Raw genomic sequence first — 22,195 nt, forward strand, 5'->3', positions numbered from 1 at the left:
AGCCGGCAGGATGGGCTCCCCGGGTCACGCCGCGTGCGTAGCGCGCAGCGGGCAGGATGGGCTCCCCGGGTCACGTCGCGTGCGTCACGTCGTATGCATGTGTAGTGCACAGCAGGCAGGATGAGCTCCCCGGGTCACGTCGTGTGCGTAGTGCGCAGCGGGCAGGATGGGCTCCCCGGGTCACGTCGCGTGCATCACGTCGTATGCATGCGTAGCGCGCAGCCGGCAGGATGGGCTCCCCGGGTCACGTCGCATGCGTCACGTCGTATGCATGCGTAGTGCGCAGCGGCAGGATGGGCTCCCCGGGTCATGTCGCGTGCGTCACGTCGTATGCATGTGTAGTGCACAGCAGGCAGGATGAGCTCCCCGGGTCACGTCGTGTGCGTAGTGCGCAGCGGGCAGGATGGGCTCCCCGGGTCACGTCGCGTGCATCACGTCGTATGCATGCGTAGCGCGCAGCCGGCAGGATGGGCTCCCCGGGTCACGTCGCATGCGTCACGTCGTATGCATGCGTAGTGCGCAGCGGCAGGATGGGCTCCCCGGGTCACGTCGCGTACGTCACGTCGTATACATGCGTAGTGCGCAGCGGGCAGGATGATCTCTCTGGGTCACGCCGTGTGCGTAGTGCGCAGCGGGCAGGATGAGCTCCCTGGGTCACGTCGCGTGCGTCACGTCGTATGCTGCATGCATAGCGCGCAGCGGGCAGGATGAGCTCCCTGGTCCTATCCTGGGCCTCTTTTCCCCCCCATGTCTCCCTAGCACTGCGCCTCCGAGAATGCATGTTGACTCTCTGGAAATTTTCTAAATTTATTTCATTTTGTTCTAAATATGCACCCTATAAATATATCTGATGTTTACGCTATTTGTTGATGGTGATGAGAATGTTATTTTATACACAGATGATAATTAGGCAGTTCCCAATTTGCAAATCCCTTTGAGAATTCCGGAACTTGGGTATTTTTGTTTTCCTGATGGCCGTTTTGGTTTGGAAACAGCCCTGCAAACCCTCCAGACGAGTCTCCACACAGCGCTTCCCTGGCTCCCCGCCATCCTGAGCTCCCCGGGCCAGCAAAGCACACATGTGACCTGACTTCTGCTCAAGGGGGAAAGTGAGGTCCAGGGAAGTGGAGGAGGTCTGAGAGTTGCCTCTTAATAATTGCTCCCGGCCCGCAGTGGAGGAGGGCAAGGCCTGTGCCTGGCATGGGGAGGAGGAGGAAGGGTCCGCCGATGCAAGCTAGGACAGGGTGAGTGCCATTGCCTGGCACCTCACTAGGCCTGGAGGCAGAGGAGAGGGAGTAGCCATTGTAGGGTTTGCAGGGAAGGACACACGAAAAGAACGATTTCCGGAGAGAAGCAGGGCCGGGGAGAGCATGTGTGGCTTGGGAATGTTGAGTGGAAGTGCCAGCGAGAAGATAGGCTGGAGTACCAAGAGTCAAACGACTGTGATTTGGGGGGAAGGTTTTCTTAGTAAGAAAACACCCTCTTTCTGGACGCTGGGACAGAAAAGTCCATGAGACCCTTCGCTCCAGTGGACCACAAAAAAATGCCAGAAGTGGAGCTGTGGTCCAAGCGTTAAATGCCAGCCTTGCGCGAGAAAGTACCCAAGCCCCAAGTTCAAGTGTGAGCGCTTGTGTGTGCTCACACAAACATACACACACCCACTTCAGTGTAGCTGGATGCGTTCACCTCACAAACGACAAGGAAGAGGCACAGGGACAAGACTCTTCCTTGAGTCGCGGCCAGCCTAGTAGAAGGAACCTGCAATGACTTACAAGTGTCTGGGCTCGAGGCTGCCGGGACACGGCTGTGTGTCTAAGGAATCCCTTCTTCAGTAGACACAGGGCCACCTCTGCCTTGGCAGAGCCCACACGGTCCACCACCACCATTCCTGTGATGGTGCGCATTTGTTTCCTCTTCGTGATGGTGTGTGGCCGTGAGGAGGAGCTGAGAGCAGCCCTGGCAGGGACCAGCATGCGGAGTCTGTGGTGATGCCAGCCTCTTCCGGGGCTGCCTGCAGGCTTGTGGCACTGGCGCAGTGTGTGTCTGATGGACTGTGACTTGCCAGGCCAGCCTGCTCTATCTGCCCTGCCCGTGAGTTGTTGTGGGGTTATAGGGAGGTAGGCTGGGAAATTTAGTTTAAATCTAGTTTAAAGTGCTCTGTCAAAAAACAAACAAGCCAGGCACCAGTGGCTCACTGCTGTAATCTTAGCTACTCAAGAAGCTGAGCTCTGAGGATCACGACTCGAAGCCAGCCCAGGGAGGAGAGTCCGTGAGACTCTCCACTCCAATAAACTATGCAGAAAAAGCCAGAAGTAGCACTGTGGATCAAGTGCTAGAATGCTAGCCTTGAGCAAATGGAGCCCATGGACAGCACTCAGGCCCAGAGTTCAAACCCCAGGATAGGCAAAAACAAAACGAACTAAAAACACCAACCAAAAAAACAATGCAGTATGGTCTTTTTTAGGTCTAGCATTTAGCAGGACATTTTTCCCACTAAAGGGCTTCATACCCATGGAAGACCAGAGGAGGGGGCCTGTGGGGTTTGGGGCTTTCCGTCTGTTTTCATTGACTTTTGAAGCTAGCCACGTGCCAGGCCCCAGTGCTGGCCCTGATGCCACACTTGGGTGGGTTTTCTAGTCTCACCCATCTGTAGCTGCTCTGTAAAAGCTAGCTGAGGATTTGTCTCTCTTGGTTCTTTGGCTTCTGATTAGCTTGCTGAATGAATCCACCTAGTCTTCTTAAATCCAGAGGTCAGAAGCCTTCCATGGAACACACTCCTGCCTGCTTTCTTCAAGCTGCCAGGGGCACTCAGACCTTTCCTTGCTGTGACTGCAGCTTCCCTGGGCCTGGAGCGAGAAGACGGATGTCCATCCTGGCCCTGCTTGGCATGAGCTGGGTAGATTCCCTTACCTCTCTGCTGCAACGTGCACCTGGAAGGGAGGTGGGAGAAGATCCCAGTGCTGGCATAGGCCTCCAGGCAGTGTCCAGGTGCCACCTGGAATGGAGGGGACAGGCGGGGCCTCTGCAGGATGACCTATATACAGAGTGGCCTCTGGCACCCCTGGCCACCTGCCCAGTCACTCCATGAAAGGAAGCTCCATGTGCTGCCTGGAGACCTAACAACTGCAGGTCTTGCTTATTGCTGAGGTCTGCTTCCTTCTTCACCTGCTCTGTCAAGACCCATGTTAAGGATTAATCTTGAGGGGAAAATAAAAATAATTAAAGTATATGAGTACAGTAAAGACGGAGTCAGTATTCTCTCCCTTTGCACTCCGTTTCCTTCTCTTTCTCTTCTTCGGTTCTTCCTTCTCATACTGCCTTTTCTGATCGCCTGTCTTCTGGAACCTGGCCTTGGCATTCACATTAGTGGTGGCCATGCACCTGTGGGCTTAGGTGAAGCTTGTGCGTGTGCGGAGACAGCTGACTCTCCCCCACGGAGGGCATGAGGGCCGGGGGAGCTTCTCCCACCCTGCCCATCTGAAAGGGGGTCTCCTGGCTGCGGTCCCCAGATCTTCAGAGATGAGCTAAGGCGGCAGTGTAGTCTTGTAGCACGGCAGCGGTGAGGGCGAGGGGTGGGAGCAAGCTCTTCCACAGGGATGGGTCCTCTCCATGAACCTAGCCAGGTGTTCCAGAGGACCTTAGAGGGAGGTGAAGGAGGGTCCTGCTAGTCACAACTTGGAGTCATCATACATTCTGCCCCAACAGTAGCTCTGGGCCTGCTCCAGCTCCTTCTGCAGGTTCTGCCTGCTGGGGAGGCTTCTCCGCATCAGCCAGGCCCTTTAAAGCACTCAGGCCCACCCAGCCATGCAAGAAAAAAACAGCAGGAAAGACAGCCTGCTGAGTACCAGCTATAGCCTCGCCTGGCCCTTACTTGGAAATAACTGGAAGGAGCTCAGGAACCAGATGACTGTCCAAAGGCACAGTGAGTTATAAACACACCCAGAAAGGACTTAGATCTTTCAGAAAAACTGATTTGAGTCTAGAAAGCCTTATTTTTTTGTGGAGGGGGCAGGGTGGCACTAGGGTCTGGTCCTTATGCCTGCTAGACAGGGGTCTTACTATTGAGCCATTCCTCAAGCTCTGATTTTTGCACACGTATATATGTATTTGTGTCTTTCCTGGGACTTGAACTCAGGTCCTGGGCACTGTCCCTGAGGTTTTTGTTTTTGTTTTTCTGAAGGCTGGTGCTTTGCCATTTGACCCACAGCTCTACTTCTGGCTTTGTAATGGTTAATTAGAGATGAGAATCTCACGATCTTCCTGCCTAGGCTGACTTCAGATCTCAGCCTCTTGAGTAGGTAGGATTACAGATATAAGCCACCGGCACCCAGCTGACTACATATTTTTATGTGTATAGGTAATGGTTTATATGATGATCTGCAGACAAAGATTTTCTATCTATAGGTCTTCTCAAGATAGCCCAAAGGACTGTCTTGCCACCAGCAAGGCTTTGCTGAAGATCTTGCCCACCAGACACCTACTTTTACCTTTCAGCTAAATCTGAGTTGTCTTTTGGTCCCAGTTGGAGTGCCCTTCCTCCTTCTTCCCCCCTTTATTTGTCCCTGTAACATACCTTTATTGAGTTACTACTATGTGCCTGGCAGAGTGCCAACGAATGGGATTTTGGACGTCATGAAACCACCTCCGCCGCCTGAGCGAGTCAGACTGTGAGGTGGGCACGGGCCGCGGGAGTGCAGGAGAGAGCCAGGATGGGGGACACAGGCGTGTGCTATAGAGGTGGGAGAAAGACATGGAGTCTTGGTAGCAAGGAAGGCTTATTTGCTCCTCATGTCTTGATCTGATTATTAAGCGAGTCACTGCCGTGTGCCGTGGTCCAGGCCTGGGGAGCTTGGTAAACAAGATCCTTGCCCCAGAGAGCTAAGTTCCGGGAGAGCTGAGAGAATTTAATCTTTAAGCTCACAAAGAATGTCCTTCTAGAAATGAGAAACAAGTGCGTGCTGCAGTAGAGACGAAGGACAGGGAAAGAGAAGAAGCTGCACACCTTGGTTGGGGTGGTCAGAGGTTGCGGGGGGAAATGGGGGGGTGGGAGTTTCTCTAGCTCTGGCCTCAAGGACACGAAGAGTTCAGGAGAATATTCCAGGGACAGGCGAAGGCAGAGGAGGCTGGTGTGATCCGGAGATGGGCAGAAGGTCAAGTGTGCGGCGTGAGCAGGGAAGGGGCTGTGTGGAGGAGGAGGTGGGCCCGTGAGGGCTGCAGCCAGGAGGAGGCCCGAGTAGCGGCAGGAGGGCCCCGCTGCGGACGTGTTTGGCCGAGGGAACAGGGTGCAATGGGGAGGTGGCAGGTGGATCTCGGGGGACAGAAGGGGAGTTCCTGGTGGGCTTTAGGGGTACATACTGATATCCTGTATCATTTTAGCCATGATGTAGCCCCCTATCTGGACGATACCATGCTGTATCCTGTCCGCCCCACCCATTGCAGAATGGAAACCTTCATCTGGGGTGACACGGTTCTGTTCAGAAGTCCAAATCTGTGACTTTCTCCGCACTGTTAGACCAGCTCTGCAGTCGGGGCACCTCAGGAGTCTATTATTTCATTTTCTTGAGATGAATCTGTTATGAACTACTAATGATAATGATTCATTACCCTGCCTCATGCTGGCCCGCGCTGATTCTCCGACAGCTAGCAGAAGAAATTGCTCCATTGATTAATTCTCTGCTGTCTTCTTTCTTCCCACAGAATGGCTATTCAAGTGGATAAGTTCAACTTTGAGAGTGTCGCTGAATCCCCTGGAGAGAAAGGACATTTTGCAAATCCGAAGCAGCTGGAAGAGGAGAGGCAGGAAGCCCGCGGCCTAGAGATCAATAGCAAACTGGACATTCGCTGGAGAATCATATCCTTTTTAGGGCCCCCAAGCACTGAGAGGAGTCACGAGGGGTTTGGTGTGGGATCTTGGACCCTGGTAGCTCCAAATGACTTGGTACAAAATACACAGACCAAAGGGTTGGCATTGGCTTAGCATGGAGTTCTGCTTAATGAGGTGTCGCTCCCACGTGGGAAAGGTGGTGCTGAGGGTGTTCTTGACTTTGGCTCACCCATCTCTTGCCAGAGTTCATGTGCATGTTAGTGACAGGTCCTAATGGCCACCGACGAATGCTGAGCTGAGAAGGTTTCATAGACTGACAGCTGCAAACCTGGGAACCGGAATCCGCTTGTACAGCCTAGCGAGGTGTGAAGGTGCCATGTGGAAGCAAAGGGCGCTTTCCAAAGGACAGTGCTGAAAGAAGAGCGTGCCGCAGAGCGGCTGAGCCTGCCCTGCACTCTGACCCCTGTCTGGCTCATAGTCAGCACTCAGCTGAGTGTGGATGCCCTGCAGACACCGCGCCCCCCCCCCCCCCCCATCATTTGTTTGTTGCCTACATCAACAATCCAGAGCACACACAAAGTGGGTTAGGAATCCTGTGAGACAGAGCTGCCATTACCAGGTCTCAGTGCAGCCATCTTGCCCTCTAGAAAGCAGACGATATGGGGGGCAGAGTACCCCACACGCTGAGTCACAACCATCATAGGCAGGGTTGTACAAACAACATAGATGCTATGGACTGGCCAAGCCCAGGGCCAGAGTTCCCTCTTTCTGGTATCTTGCTACGATGGTAGAACCAGATAGCAACTTGAAGAGGAGGATGCAGAGTCTTGGTGACCCTCGCTGGTCAAGCAGCCTTGTGAGGTTGTTCCTCCAATCACAGAGCTTCCGCTTCATGTGTGAGACGTGCATAGTACAAGGCAGGGCTGGGTGGACCTTACTCCGTTCCATTCCATACAGTAGCACCCAGGAAGAGGGACTCCAAAGAGCGACTCATTCTCACCAGCACTCCTGCCCTGGGCTCAGAGGACCCCGGAAGCCTGGGTACCGGTCTGCCGTCCCTGTGTGCACATGCTCCTCAGGGAGGCTCCATCCTCAGCAACTCAGTGCTGGGTGTGTGGCAGCACTGTAATATCACGGTGGCCACTTTTTGTGTGCTGCAATGGGCCGGTCCCTAGTTGAGCCGCGAGTCTCTCTAGCTCAGCTCCCAGTGTAGGCTTGCGTCTGACGGGGTGCTACTGGAGCTCATGAGTCAGTTAATAGAGGATCCAGCCGTTGAACCCCAGTCGCTTGAGTCCCAGCCTAGTACACTGCCTCCCCAGGGGTCATGTTGACCTTCAGAACCCTCATGTTCTTGAGAAACAAGTATCAAAAAGTTAGTTGGGCACCGCTGGCTCATACCTGTAATCCTAGCTACGTGGGAGGTTTGGATCTTTCAGAGCCAGCCGGGCAGGAAAGTCTGTGAAACTTCTCTCTATAATCAACTACTCAGAAAAAGTGAGAAGGGGCACTGTGGCTCAAGTGGGAGAGAGAGCTATCCTTGAGCACACAAGGGGCTCAGGGACAGCACCCAGGACACCCCCCCCCCCCCCGCGCGAGTGCAAGCCCCAGGAACAGTAAAAAGAAAGCAGGGGAGAGACAGTTCTCTTCCTTAAGGCTTGACTCCTTTGAGAAGGTGATGTCTCTGTTTTCTATATTTGTTTAGCGATTCTTGCAACAAACATGTAGTGAGTGCTTGCCATGTGCCACCCACATCTGTCCCCCGAATTGGCTGGTTGGAAGGAGGTGGGAGATTATCCCCATGGGGGAAGAGAGCCAGCAGTAAGGCCACCCTCCCTCCATCTCATCTGGTAGTGGCATCTGCCATGGGATGCGTGGCAGACTTCACTGTTACGAACTTGAATTCGAGCAGATGGAAAGACCAAAGATTGATTTGGCTAAGCATTTCATTAAGCATTTAATAATATTTTCAAATATTTATACTCGTAAAAAAAAATAAGGAAATTGAGGCTGATTTGAAATCCATCCATAGTTGCAGAGCTCACTCCTGTGGCGCGCACTGGGTCAGGATGTTGCCGCAGGCACCAGGACACCTGCCCTGTGCTGTCTACCGAGGGTCCTTCCGCTCACGTCTGTGGTGTCACCTGGGAATACCGCACCCCCCAAGGCTGACCAGCGCCTCACCTGTTCTGTGGAGGAGGTGGGTGGGCTCTATCTTGGCAGCCCGGGACTGGGCTCTGGCCCCCACATGGGAGTTCCTCAGGCTGTCTGGAGAGGGCATGGGGACCCCATTGCTGCAGGGACAGGATGGCGTCCATGGAGGTGGTAGCCCAGGGCATTCAGCCACCACGGGTGGGGGAACGTCGGGGCCTGAATGGTGTGTTCAGCCTTGGAGTTCTCTGCTCTGGGATGACATTTGTTCCTTTTGACACTGGCCTAACTAAACGAGCTAATGTGTTAGCTAATGCTTGTTTTCCTTTCGGCGATCTCCTCTCTTAAGCCTTATTTATCATTTTTGTTATTGTTATGGCTAGGAAGAACTGCCTCCTAAGCACTCCCCATGCATTAGCTCTCCATGGCTTGTCCTCACTGCACCCCACAAAACCTGCCATCCTGTGTCCCAGGTCCCAGAGGCCAGGTGGCATGCTCGGCGTGTAGAAGCCTGGTACGGCTCAGGCTTGCCCACCCCCCCCCACCCCCCACCCCTGTCCCGTGCCCCTGCAGCCATGGCCTCAGCCCCTCTGTTCCTCTATTTTCATCCTGCAGTGAGCCCGTGTTGGTTGCTCTGTCCCAGAGCGTTGGTGTTGTCGGGGACACACCTGTGCCCTCTCACCGCTGTCTCTGTGGCCGTAGTACTTGTCGGAGGCCTTCCACTGTCTTCTTGCTTTTCATCCTCGTTCTGTTCTGTGGCATTTCCACAAAGGACTCCTCGCATTGCAATCTACCAAGCTCTTGCGCCTACATTTCCTGTTCGTTGGCCACACCGGCAATTAGCTTTGTAATTTCTGACACTTGGGCATTTCTTTTTCAGTAAGAACTGGTCTGTCTGTGATGACCATGCACTTTCCCTGGGAGCCACGAGTTTCTGCCTGCTTAGGCGGCCTGTGGTCTTAGGAAGCCAGGCTTCAATGCCCATGATGCTCTGTGCATAAAACGGCCTTCCGTGCGCTTCCTCAGCACCCTCCCCTTAGCCTCCTTGTCGGCCTCCATGGCCAGCATGGCTCAGCTTTTGCTGAAGAGCCTTCAGTGCATGGCCCCCAACACTTGCATGTTTGATTTTGAGATAAAGCAAGGGTTGCCGTGGTTTTGGAGCTGGAGCCCTGGGGTCCTGCCACACTAGCAGCAAGACATGGAGGCCGGGTGACCTGGACGGCCTGGCTCCGTGTGTGCTCAGCCAGTGGTGACACCTGCAGCAGAGGGTTGCTGTTGGACCAGTTCAGAGTTCCATCTGCCCTTTTGCTCGCTTGCCGAGCGCCAAGCGGGACGCCAGCCTTTTACTTCCCCAGCTCTCCCTTTTTAGAGGACCATGGGCATTTTGGACACGTAGTAGCGATGGTGGATCTGGAGGATTACCAGGGCGGCGGCAGCGCTCCCTGCCCTGGACCGTGTCAGCAGGTGTGGGAAAGTGTGGAGAGACATTTCCAAATGGTCCGGATGCTTTGTGCGCGAGACAGAGGCCCGGGCAGCCCATTGGCAAGCCTTAGATGCCTAGCAATCTATGGTCCAGACAGGAAGTGGATGTCTTCATGGGAGGCAGAGGGCAAATCAACACCCACAGCTTGCAAGGTGGAGGGCTGTGGAACGGGACAGCTGCTGTCTCCGTGGTGAGGTCTCGCCTCCTGGAGGAACTCGTTCTGCGCAAAGTGGTGGAGGATGGCTCACAGCCCAGCCTGGGCACTGCTGAGGGTCTCTGTGCTGGCCTCGCAGACAATCAGCTTCTATCCTGAGCGGGCGAGGAAGCTCCTCGTGTCTTAGATGTTCCAGCAGACTTTCTGGGGGCTTGAGAGCCCTCTGAGAACCTCGGGTGCCTGCTGTTGATTTGGTTGGTCACACACTGAGCGCTGTCTCTCCCTTGCCAGGAGAAGCTGTGCTCCTAGAGCTCTTCCTTCACCACGGAGTTGGGGATGAGCCTGCTCACGCTGTACCCCTGGACAGCCCGCCCCCTGCACGCCCCCTCTCACTGGCTTCTCCATTCTTCTCTAATGGAGCTCTATCTTCTCATCTCCTGAAAAAAAAAAAATCAAGCCTCTTTAAACAAGGCTCTTTCAAAACTCAGGACACTCCATTTTTCTAGTAGTCATACTTGGAGAAATAGTTTTATCTAAATGAATTTTAATACAAACCGCTCTTGTCATCAGTCCAGTTGATTCCTTGATCATCGTAAGTGAAATGCAGGCTTTCACTTGGTGTCTGCCTTCAGGGAGTTTGGCTGCCAGCACTGTCTGTAATAACGTGGTTCCGAGGCCTTTAATTGTTGGTGGCAGTGGAAGCTTTGCAGCCAGAGAGAAACATTTTGCCTGACTTGGCAGGACTCAGACTGACGTGGCTGTTTGGCCCTCACTGGGAAGAGGGTATGATGGTGTGGACATAGATTTGTTTCTCTCCTCCTAAATCCAAAGATGGTGGCAGACACCCGTTGAAATTACTTTGAAAGGTATCAGGTTGCAACATGGAAAGTGTAGATTTCAGAATTTGAGGAAAGACATTTCACATACAGCACTGGTTCAAGTCCATGTGTATGTGTATATGCACGTGGGTACACACACGTACATGTGGTTGGGTATGTGCTGGGTATGTTCACAGGCTGTTTATTTTTGTCGTAACTGCATGTCTTACGTAAATACCATCATCAAGTTACTGAGTGTAAGTACCAGCCACTACTTGGCAGTTCCTAGAAGCCAGGCATTGATCTGAGCAACTCACGTGGATTTATTTACCTGATTTCCATAGTAACTCTGTGACACTGCTTTTACCCACATCCTACAGACGAGGAAATTGAGGCTCGGTGAGGTTCTGTTCCTTGACAGGTCACCCAGCCGGATGGGCAAGCTGAGACACACCCATACCTGGCCATCCTCAGAGCCGTGCTTCGGTTCCGCCCGGGAGCAGTGGGGGGCCTCTCCCTCTGCCCTGGCCTTCCTGCGTGCCCCACATTGCAGGGGAAACCTCATGCTCCAGGACGTAGTCCTGACTGCCGCCTGCCTCCTCACACAGTTCCATCCATTTTGCCCTCTCTACGGTGGGACTTTAGAATGTTCTCCAGCAAGCAAGATTTGTGGCAGTGAACTGCCTGCAGCCCTCCCCGCCTCCCCCAGGCAGAGCATGCCACTCTGGGACAATTTCCGTCCAGCGGAGTCCCTGACTCCGGAAGCTGTGCTGAGACACTGCTGCACTAGCACCAACATTCTGAAGTTCTGATGCAAATTAGAAAACAGAGTCCCGGGGAAGAGGCTCATTAATCATTTAAAACAGTCTTTCCATTAGTCTAATTTCTATTTATGAGAATTTGCTAATTTATTTAAACTCAAGGGGGTTCAAGGGCTGGGCCACGTCACTGTAGCTGTAGCGGCTCACTGGGGCTGGCATACCGGACCCAGATCATCTTCCTGGGCTCGGGGCCAGGTGAAGGACAGCACCCACTCCTCAGGACTCACCTTGAAGCCAGTTTGACAACTTTTGTGTCTGCTTCTCTTGTGACAGACTTCTGACTTTTGCTGTGCAGATCCCAGATGCTATCTAGTCACTCCAAGAATGGCGGTATTTCCTGGAGAGGGGAGATTAGCACCCCTTCTTCTGTGGGTTCAGAAGATACCCTCAAAAGTCCCCACTAGGATTCTTGTTCCCCAAGGGCACAGTGGATTAAGCAGTCAATTCTAGAATATGGAACTAGGTCATGGTAAACTTAAGCCATATGAACGTAGACAGAGTCGAAAGCTACTGGGTGTTTCCTAACGCTTGGGGGTGTATTACCAAGTGCCTTGCTGCTGGTGTCTGGAGGACAGGGAGAGATGGAAATGGTATTTGCCTTAAGCTTTTCTCTGCATCTGGCTATGTTTTTCAAAGATTTGGAAGCAAACATTCGTGGCTCCTCAGATTAACTGAGATGATATGCATGAAAATGATTGTGAAATTTAAAAAAAAAACACAAATCTCTGCTCGACAGAATAGCACATACTTGTAATCTTAGCATTGGGAGGCCGAGGTAGAAGGGACTCAAGTTTGAGGCCAGTCTTGGACTATCGAGTGAATTCAAGGCCAGCCATTGCTCAGAATCCTTCAGTGGCCACCCATCACTGTCAGAAGAAAAGCTCTAACTATGGGCTATGTGGAGAGACCCTTTTGGATCCTTTCTGGAAAAAATATGTTCATTCACTTGATCTGTGTGGCCCGCTAACCCTGTAGGCCTGAATCCGGGGACAGTCATCTTCTTGATCACCCTGGCCTCGTTTGGAACTCAGTCATGGAGATAGATACCTGGACCCAAGGGTGGCTGGCGTTGCTGGGGGTATGAAGCAGATGCCCAGAGCCAGGGGTGCTGGTGGGGTAGTGCGGATCTTTCCCTGGATCTTTCCTTGTCATTCCCATTACAAGAATAGTTCTTCCCTGACCCCATGCACCCTCGCTTCCCATTCCTGGAGTTGAGTGTCCTCACCCACGCTGTTTATGGGCTCCAGCCAGCATTTCCTACAGACCTGTGTCCCCACAACCCTCCTGTCCTGCTCTGGAAAGCTTTATGTGTTCCCTGCCGTGGGGCCTGGCCCGCATCGAGACTTAACATGAGCAGTTTCCAAGGTCCCTCAGCAGCCCCACGAATCTCTGGTTCTTTGGAGGTGTGATCCTGGCGCGCGACTGGGGCGCCCCACGACGCTGGGCAGCTTACGGGCCAGCAGGCTTCCTAGGAGGGGTTCGTTTGGGAATGTCGCTTACCATCCCCTGGTGGCTTCCTGACCTTAAATTGTGAGATCATTCAGAGGTGACTAGCACAGAATAGTTGCTCAGTAAAAAGAAGCAGGTGCTTATGGAGCCCCTCTTGCATGCTGGGCACAGGGCTCTTGAGCTGGCACTACTCTCTGCTTTCTGGGATGTAGAGCCAGAAGTGGTCCTCTGAGCTCTCTCCCTATTGGTTGTGGCTTCTGTTCTATAGAAGCAATACATTCCCACGGGAATGCCGACGGCTTAGCAGCCTGGTGTGGGGTGGCAGGACATGCACTGATCTTGCTGATTGGATGGAGAGGGCAAGGGAAGGGGCTCAGGTCTCGCGGTTCACTGCCTTTAACTGGCTGTGACCAGCAGGAAGTGCAAAGAACTAGTGGACGCCAGGTGTCACCAAGATGTGTCCCCCAAGGTAGAGGGTGGTCCGCGCCAGAGCGTGTTCTTCCATGCAAGGGCATCAGAAATCATCTCTGGAGAAGGGAGATTTCTCAAGCCTGGCACCCAGGATGCTCAGCCCAACCGTGGCATGGCTAGGAGATGTTTGCAGAGGGATTTCAGCACCCTGCCATGGCTGTCATTCTCTGTGCCAGCAGAGTCCCGGAGAAGACAGCCCGTGGAGGATTTAGACATGTGATCCAGAGAGGCAGACAGACAGACACATAGATACATAATACACACACAGTGCACGCGCGCGGGGGGTGGGGGGGGGGCCGACTCCTCAGCACCATGGAGAGCTCACCCTGCGGTTCCAAGCTGGGCTGGGAGGAGAAAGCAGGCAGGCGGCCTTCTCTGTGTCCTCCATGGCCCAGTCCTGCCCGCAGCCCAGTGCTGGCTGTCAGGGGCTGGCCGTGGTCCTGGGTTCACACTTGCTGTGAGAGATGGACACCGTGTCTCCAGGCATATGTGAGGTGGGGTTCAGAGCGAGCACTCCGGTGCTGGGTCCTCCACGTCTGGGCACTGGCAGCTTTCCTGCCCCTCCATGGGTCTGAGAGTTACTTTTCCTTTTTAAAAGCCTTTGGATGGATGTTATACTAGCTGTCTCATACCTAGCATGCTCTGAAGTCTTAATATGAAAATGGCATCAAGTCGGAAGATACATGTTAGACTCTTAGCCGAGGCCTCTCCCTGGTAGACGTGCTTATTCTCTACAGTGACAGTAGTGACAGGACTGACTGTCATTGTTCCCGTTACTTATCCACCTTTTGCCGCAAAGGTCAGGTGCGTGCATTTAAGAAGCAGTCACCACCGTCCTCATCAGTGCGACCCTGTGTCATGGCTGTGACAGTGGCCGCCTGTCAGCCAACCTGGCATTGCAGGGCACGAGCTCTATGCCTGCTTCATGCTTCACAGAGGTGCAGGGGAGGAGGCCGCATGAAGGAAATCAGCTTTCTTAGCTCCCAGACTCATGATATTTGAAGATTTCCAAAGCCAGTGCCAGTGGCAGTATTGTCCCCGCATGCCACCTTGCTCCTCAGCTCCAGTTTCTGAGCCCCTCAGCCCTTGGTCAGGTGGGGTCTGCTCTGTGCCTCGGGTACCATCTACCACAAAAGCCCACGTGAATTTTGTAATAAGAGCAGTGTGCTGCATTTTGGAGATTTCATTTTCACACACCCTGCAGTTTGAAAGGAAAGCAGAAAGAAAAATATGCATTTTTTTTCAAAACCAAAATATATGGGTGATTTGCTTTCTCGGGTCCTCGTCCTCCAGACTGGCGCGGCCCGTCCTGGCCACCCTCGCTCCGGCTCCAGCCCCTTCCCACCTAGCCTCCGTTCCCACACACCTGTCCCCAGGCTTCATTGCTTTCTTCCCGGCGTGTGAGCCTTGTAACCTCAAGGCTCCTCAAGCCCCTCCATCCTCCGTGCTCAGCTGCCTGGCCTCCCGTCCCAGATACCCTGCATGTGTGCGGAATTCACTCAGCACAGCTGGAGGAAGTGGGCTTTCCCTCCACTTTACAATCTCTGGAGCAAATAGGAAACTAGAATTTTCTACTTTGATTACAACGTATATATTTAATTTCCAGGGGAAAGGGCAGGAGGCTTATTGAATATTCCTAAGAGTGATACTGATGGGTTATTCACAGTGCCCAGGAGATGCTTTCTGTCCGCATTTCTCTGCCGAATTTCTCCATCCACGGATACTTGCTGAGAGACGTTATGACTTCCTCGATTATGAACTTGCTTAAGTGAGCCTGTTCACAATAATATGTGTAATTACAATGAGATGTATAACTATTCACAATAATGTGTATATACTTGCAAAACCGTTTGGTGTAAACCAACTGTACAACTCATGGGGGGGGGGAGAGGGAAAGGGGGAGGGCAAAGGCAGGGGAAAGATGGAGGAGGTAACAAGTTGAACAAGAAATGTACTCATTGCCTTACATATGATACTGTAACCCTTCTGTACTTCACTTGGACAATTAAGGGGGAAAAAGTGACAAAGAATTAACAAAAAGAAAACAAAATAATAGGATGCTATGTGAGATGATAAAATCATACAAATGAGGCAAGAAAAGGAAATTCTAAAAGTTATGCATATTAGAAGGTATAATAGAATATGTGATTGCCTCCAGCATTGACACTGAGCACAAAATATAAATTAAAATCTTTCTTGTTCTGATAAAAAAATAATGTGTGTGTGTATATATATATATACACACACATGAAGACATAAAATGTGCCAAACATGAAACCAGCATGAACCCCGTACATGTTGAGAAACGCCTGGTCATATTGAACAGCCATCCACCATTTGTATGTATTAAGGCGAAATAACCTTCCATTCTTCTCTGTTTCCCCCTGCAAGAATAGTTGTTGGATTAAATTATCCAGGTGCATTTTCCTTCCCTGTGTAATGGTCACTCAGGTAAACAGACTTCCAGTGGAGGAAGGGAGATACCTGCCTACTGTGTTTCTCTGCCTTGATCCCACTTCTCAGGGTAACATGTGGTTGAGCAGGTGGAGACGTGTGCTGTAGGAGGTTGGTCCTCTAGGGTTCCGGTTCTAGAATCTTCCAAGCTATGCTTTCCTTGACCAAGGCCCACCCGTCCCTGAAGCGCAGCGGCGAGGCGAGTGTGGAGGGCCTCCTGAACCAGCTCGTCCTGGAGCACCTGCAGCTCGCCCCTCTGCAGTGGGGTGAGTACTTTCTCTCAAAGCATGCAAGCTCAAGAAGAGGGCTGCCAGCCGCTTTCAAGTGGGGAAGCCTGCGGCAAGACGGCTCACGCTGCCGGCACCCTACCTGATCACGCCTGGGCTGGGAGTTTTCAGATGAAGGGAAGGCTAAGTAGTCAACAATAGTGAGGGTCTTTCCTGTTTATCTGCTCCTCCCTCGCCTTAAAGCTGTGTACTAGTGAAGAAGTTAGGGAGAGGCGTGGAGATTAGAGTCAGGGCTGGGTGGGAAGCCCCGAGACACCTATTGGTGCAGAGCACCCTGAAAGCCGGTAGACACACCTGGACAGGAGGCCAGAAGGTGGTGGCTGGGCCCCCTGCTGTGTTGTTCCTGTCCTGCTGTTTCTCACGGAGTTCCTTCATCTTTTACAGAAGTTAGATTAGGCAGCCCTGGCTTAAAGTCTTAGCTGTGTCCGATGTCAGCTGTGTGATATTCAGATGTCTCTTAGCCTCTCCGAGCCAGAGTTCTTCAGTGATGAAATGGAGATGATAATGCTGGCTAGGGGAGTCGCCAGGAGATCACCTGCCATGAGGTCCTTCAGTGCCCCGGAAGTCCCCGCCCTCACCGTCGGCTGTTTCTTCCTGAGTTCTGTCTGTCTTTCGTATAGGAAGCTCTGGTGGGACTGGCGCGTGACGGGCAAGGCTGACGTTGGCAGCTGCTCAGGGCACAGCGAGAGCCATCTCACCAACACCATAGGCTTTCTACCCACTTACTTCCCAGCTGGGTGGGCGTGTTGGAGGCAGGTGGAGTCGGGCGGACCTGGGTTAATCTGGGGTCCTGCTGTGCACTGGGTCTCACGTGGACAGGTGATGGGACCGAGCCTCTGTCTCCGCAGCGTGCAGTGGCACGGACATCCCCTGTCCTGCCAGTTGCCTCCGAGCACCAGAGTGGAGGAGAGAGGACTCTTGCAAATGTGTCTGGGAAACCGTAAATCCTTCCTGGCTGCTGGTGAAGATTGATTATAATCACTTCTGTTTTAAAAGCTCAGAGCCTTTCATGCAGATATTTCTGTTATTCCAGGAAGGTACTTTAGTTCTCAGAGTCAAGTCTAGCGCTTTAGTGACACAAGCCCACGCAGAGGCCTCCGTTAATCTGCACCGTTCACCCTGCACACCTCCTCCATCCTATCCTCAGGCCTGGACTCCTTCCTGACCCCACCCAGGGCTGGGCCACCCTCAGAGGGATGGCCCAGGACGCCCTCCCCCCCCGCCCCGCCCCTGCAATGTTGCAGAAAGACCAGGGTGTGCTTCCCCACTACTGTGAACCAGAGTTGGCCCCAGAGCTACTGTCTTCCGTGTCTCTGTTCCTGGAGAGCATGAGAACGTCGTTTGGGAGTCATTTGTGTGCTGAGGAGGAAGGCGGCAGTTTGGGTGCTGGCTTTCTTCATCGCTGTAGGGAGTTCCCAGTGCACTGGAAACCTGAGAATGCCATCTCGTTGCGAGGCCCAGCCTGCCTGCCCCTGTGTTGGGTACATAACCCACTTCCCCAAATGCCTCAGTGGCTCAGGTAGCAGAATGGTGGGTGGGAAGGGTTCACACAATCAGAGTGTGGGGTGGGCAGGCCTTATAAGCTACGGCCATTGTGGTTATCTTACTGACATTTGGACAGAAAACCCAGCTGCACAAAGAATGAGTTGAACTCTCCAAAAATCGGATGCAAATGAAACAGAGCTTGGATTCCGACACCAGGCGAGTCACAAGGAGCAGGTCCCCACAGAGGGGGAGTGCCTGCTGCCCCGCGCTGTTGAGGGCTAGGGAGGTCCCGGTCGGAGACCTCAGGTGACAGCTGGACACAGTTCACAGGCCAGCCGGGCTGTGGCCAGAGCTGTGTTAGGGCCTCTATCCATCCTGGAGCAGTGCGCAGCGTCAGAAGACAATACTCACGTTCACGCCCGAGAGACGCTTGTGCCGAGAGGCCTCCCAGGAGGGCCAGCTGCGGGTAGCCCCGTCTCAGCGGAACCCTGCCCAGCCTGGGGCCCTCTCCAGACAGAAGTAGCCCACGGACAGTGCCTGCTGCTCCCCTGTGGGCACAGGCACCACGTATTTAACCGTTATCGATTGGACTACTTCCAGTAAACATCTTTTGATGTAGTGGTTTGATCTTCTGACTGTCCCAGTTTTCTAGTTACAGAGTTGCTAGATTAAAGACATGTCTCTCCCCAAACTCTGCCCCCTAGGAGCCCCCCTGTGTTGCCCTTCTCGCAGCCGTGGACATCCGGAGCACCGGCACACCCCAGGCTGGTTGGCACCAGTGAAGCCCCGGTGCTCTCCTGTTCAGGCTTCCCACCGTAGCGGTGATGACAGGCACGTGTCACCAAGCCTAGCCTTTCCTGTTAAGATAGGGTCTCACTGTGATCTTCTTGGGATGATAGGCAGGCACCACCTTGCTCAGCTTCTTGTGGGATGGGGTCTTGTGAACTTTTTGCCTCAGTTGGCTTGGAACCATGATCTCCAATATTTACCTCCCAAGCAGCTGGTATCAGCTAAATGAATCCAAGATAATTTGGAATGTGAACACGTTTCAAAATGTTTAGCCTTGGGCTGGGGATATAGCCTAGTGGCAAGAGTGCCTGCCTCGGATACACGAGGCCCTAGGTTCTATTCCCCAGCACCACATATACAGAAAACGGCCAGAAGCGGCGCTGTGGCTCAAGTGGCAGAGTGCTAGCCTTGAGCGGGGGACAGTGCTCAGGCCCTGAGTCCAAGGCCCAGGACTGGCCCAAAAAAAAAAAAAAAATGTTTGGCCTTATAAAAACCATAGACCCCAGCTTATACCTAGAGCCTTTCTATCTGCTTAGGGGTTTTTGACCAAATGCCCCCAAATTGCTGATACTTGACTGGGCCTTATTGGAGAGCAAAGCTGTCAATTCTGCCACGTGCTGAGGGCATCGCTTTCTGACACAAGCATGACATCACTGCTGAGCCAGCTTGGACTTCCGTTCTGGCTCGTCTACTTTTGGTAGGGTCTCTGCTGTTGGTAGGTTTCCTCTGGGCCTCGTTTTGGCATTTGTAATGGCACAGGGCACCCCATCCTCTGTGAGGGAGGAAGGAGTGCTGTATTCCATGGAAAGAGGCCTCGCCAACTGTGCTCAGCTGGCTCTGGGGCTGGCCACTGGACTCTCCTTCCTGTGAGCTTGTAGAGAAGCAAGAGCTGAAGCTCTGGGCTGGGAGTCTGTGCTACTTCTGCAGAGGACTCAACAGCTGGGCAGGACTCACAGGAAGAGCTGGGCCTGGGCTGGAGCGTCCAAAATACTTTCTGCCTCAGTCCATGAGCATCTTAGTAAGAGCTCGTGTGTGTGTGTGTGTGTGTGTGTGTGTGTGTGTGTGTGTGTGAGCGTGTGTGTGTCCAGGTGGGAGATGCATGAAGAGGGGGCTGGAACTGTCTGCACCTCAGCAGATCCAGACTGTTCCCTGGCCTTCTACTTTGTGGACCATCTTCTGGGCATCTCCATAGGTAGCTGGTCATAGGGACAAATGTCTGCCACACTGCCTGGAAGGTCCTACTGCTGTGCCACCTGCCACCTCCTTTGCCAGCTGGTAACACAGATCTTCCGAGATACATCTGTGATTGGTCTGTGCTGTCTTTCATAGACTTCCACCAAATACAGTGCAGTATGTATTTTTGGCACGCATTCTCCAGTTACACTCATTTGTGTGTTCAAGTTCTGAGCTACGGCATGAAAGCGGCACTTGTAGGATGAGGCGGATAGAACCAGCCTAGGCAGCTGCATTCACCTGGTGACCCGAGCGAGGGGCCCCCATCCCTTTCTCAGAGCACGTGGCCTGCACAAGTCCATGAGGTTAGCATTACAGTTCCCTTCACACGAACGGAGAAACGGTTTCAGAGAGGAAGGTTCGCCTAACGCCTATGTGGAGTTTGTTGCTTCTGGGTTGACAGATTCATCTATTCATTGAATCAAAATCTGCTGACCATCTGCTCTCAAGACAAGGTGCCAGGACCCAATAACAAACTAAGCTCCGTCGCTGCCCGGGAGGGTTGGGCACCCGCCCGTGTTGGCATCAGACCACTTGTCCCCATCCGTTGTGCGTTGGCCTGGGAGCCGGTGCAGGTGTTACCAAAGCAGTGGAGGGAGCAGAACTGGAGCCCTGGTCTCCAGTCCCTATGAGACAGAACCTGCCTGTCCTGATGGAACTCATGTCTCCTTGGGAACCTGTAGAGGGCTGTAGAGCTTGTCTGCATTTGAGACAAACCATGCCCCAGTGTGTCTTTTTCCCTCTGTCCGGCTCTCTGAATTCTAAGCTCTATTCAGGGTCCTGGACCCAGCTTTGCCAGGCCCTCTGAACTCTGTCTGGTGCCTCTGAGGATGTCGTCTGCATGTTGAGGCCCCTGGGCTCTGCCAGGAGACAAGTCTCTACTCTGCTCATAAATCCCAGTGACTGGGATGTCTTGTAGGGGTTTTGTTTGTTTCTATCTTGCAGCTTCTGCAGATGGTTGCTCAGGGACCGGATGGCAGTTGATTCTTAGACTTCCTGGCAGCAGCATGGGTGAGGAACTGGCCCCCATCTCCCGTCCTGCAGAGGAGGGGCAGTGGCCACACAGAGCCAGCGTCCCCCATGCCTCTAGCACCCAACCCTGCTTCCCCCAGGTAACTTAGCAACGGCACTGGGCACTCATTCTCTGTGCTCTCTTGATGTGTCATCGCCGTCCCTCCATCCCAGCCCACTGGAGCGCTCATGTTCTTTCCAGCCTCTGCCCAAGACGCCTGGCTGTTGACTCACACTGTACCTGCCGATGGACTTCCAAGTCGTTTCCGGTCTTCTCCTGTTACAAACATTGTTGCAATGAGCACAAGTGAGTCTCGCTGCGGGATGCTGATTTCAAGTTGAGCAATCTCGGAAAAATATCTTGTATTTTTGTACTATTCTTAGAAAGACCTATTGGGATTATATGTTTTTAAAACTCTCTGTGTTTTCACTGTGTATTAAAGAAATCCACACCGCATCTATATGTAGTAAACCCCCCTTATAAGCAGGTGGATTACACACTTGACCAGGTAGTAGACACATGACAAATAATTGAAAGAAATTGCAGAAACAAAAGTTTCGATGTACATGTTCATAGCTATAAATTTCGCTGTTAGCGCTGACTTTGCTGTGTCTGAGAGGTTCTGGTAGCTTGTGCACTCATTCTCGTTACATCCTAGGAAATTATTTTCTCCTCCTAATTTCTTTAATGATTATTCAACAAGGAGTTGTTTTGTTTCCATGAATTTTAGTATTTTCTGTAGGGTTTTTTACTGTTGAATTCTAGTTTTGCTCCACAATGGTCTAGGAGTTATTTCCATTTGCTTTTCTTTGTTAGCTTTCTTTAGGTCCTAAAATATGACCTGTTTTGGAGAGAGTTCCATGACTTGCTGGGAAGCGTTGTATGGTAGGGCCACTGGGTGAACTACTCTGCACAGGCCTGTTCAGTCCATGTGGTTTGCGGTGTCATTTAGTTCTGAGGTTTCTTTGTTGATTCTTTTGCTTGGATGAGCTGTCTATTGGCGACACTAGGGTATTGAAATCTCCTATTATTATTGTGCTAGGGTCTATCCTTGCTTTTAAGTCCAGACGTTTCTGTTAATGAACTTGGGTATGCCAACATTTGGTATGTATGTTAATGGCCATTATTTCTTCTTGATGGCTTTTTCTCTTCACGAACACGAAATGACCTGCTTTGTCTCTTTCGGCTAATTTAAGTTTAGAATCTGTTTTGTCAGAAATGAGTATAGTTATTCCTTTTGGGTTTGTTTTTTGAGAGCTGTTAGCTTGGGCTCTGGGTGCATTTCACACGTGGGCAGGGGGCTTGCAGGCTGCTGAAATCGCGTGCTTTTGCTCCCATGCCCCCACTCCCTCCTTCTTTCCTTTTCCTGGTTGTAGGTGGGCCTCTGCACCTCACTTCCTTACCTGCTCTGCCCTATGCTCCCAACCCACATATATCTTTCTGCCTCACCCTTTCTGAGCTCACAGCACAGAATAGGCACAAAACAAGTGCTACTGAATGACTGGTGAGTAATAAGCCTTCCACAAATGCACATTTAGTGAATGACGGGGTGAGATCAATAGTCCCTTGTTTGGGAGAAAGTCTGTGTTCCTGCAGGCTGGACCCTATGGGAGCTCTCTCCCTGGGATGGGGAGAGCCATCCCCTGACTGTCTGGTTTCTCCAGCTGCCTGTCAGACCCCATGGGGACAACCTTCATTGTGAGGATAGCTCCTCTTGTTGGCCCTCCTTAGATTTTTTTTTTTTCCTGCTGCCACCTAATCACAATG

General features: G+C 52.4%; 1 protein-coding gene across 2 annotated transcripts in view; it reads left to right on the plus strand.

The window, feature by feature from the left end:
- Trappc9 (trafficking protein particle complex subunit 9) overlaps positions 1–22,195 on the plus strand; it is a 407,886-nt gene that overhangs the window by 322,228 nt on the left and 63,463 nt on the right. For both annotated transcript variants that reach the window (XM_048358924.1, XM_048358925.1), the window contains 2 exons: positions 5,698–5,851; positions 15,798–15,888. In XM_048358924.1, the coding sequence (XP_048214881.1) occupies positions 5,698–5,851; positions 15,798–15,888 (245 nt within the window). The remainder of the gene's footprint in view (positions 1–5,697; positions 5,852–15,797; positions 15,889–22,195) is intronic.

The sequence above is a fragment of the Perognathus longimembris genome, chromosome 12 (genome assembly GCF_023159225.1).
Source record: "Perognathus longimembris pacificus isolate PPM17 chromosome 12, ASM2315922v1, whole genome shotgun sequence".
NCBI classification, from domain to species: Eukaryota; Metazoa; Chordata; class Mammalia; order Rodentia; family Heteromyidae; genus Perognathus; species Perognathus longimembris.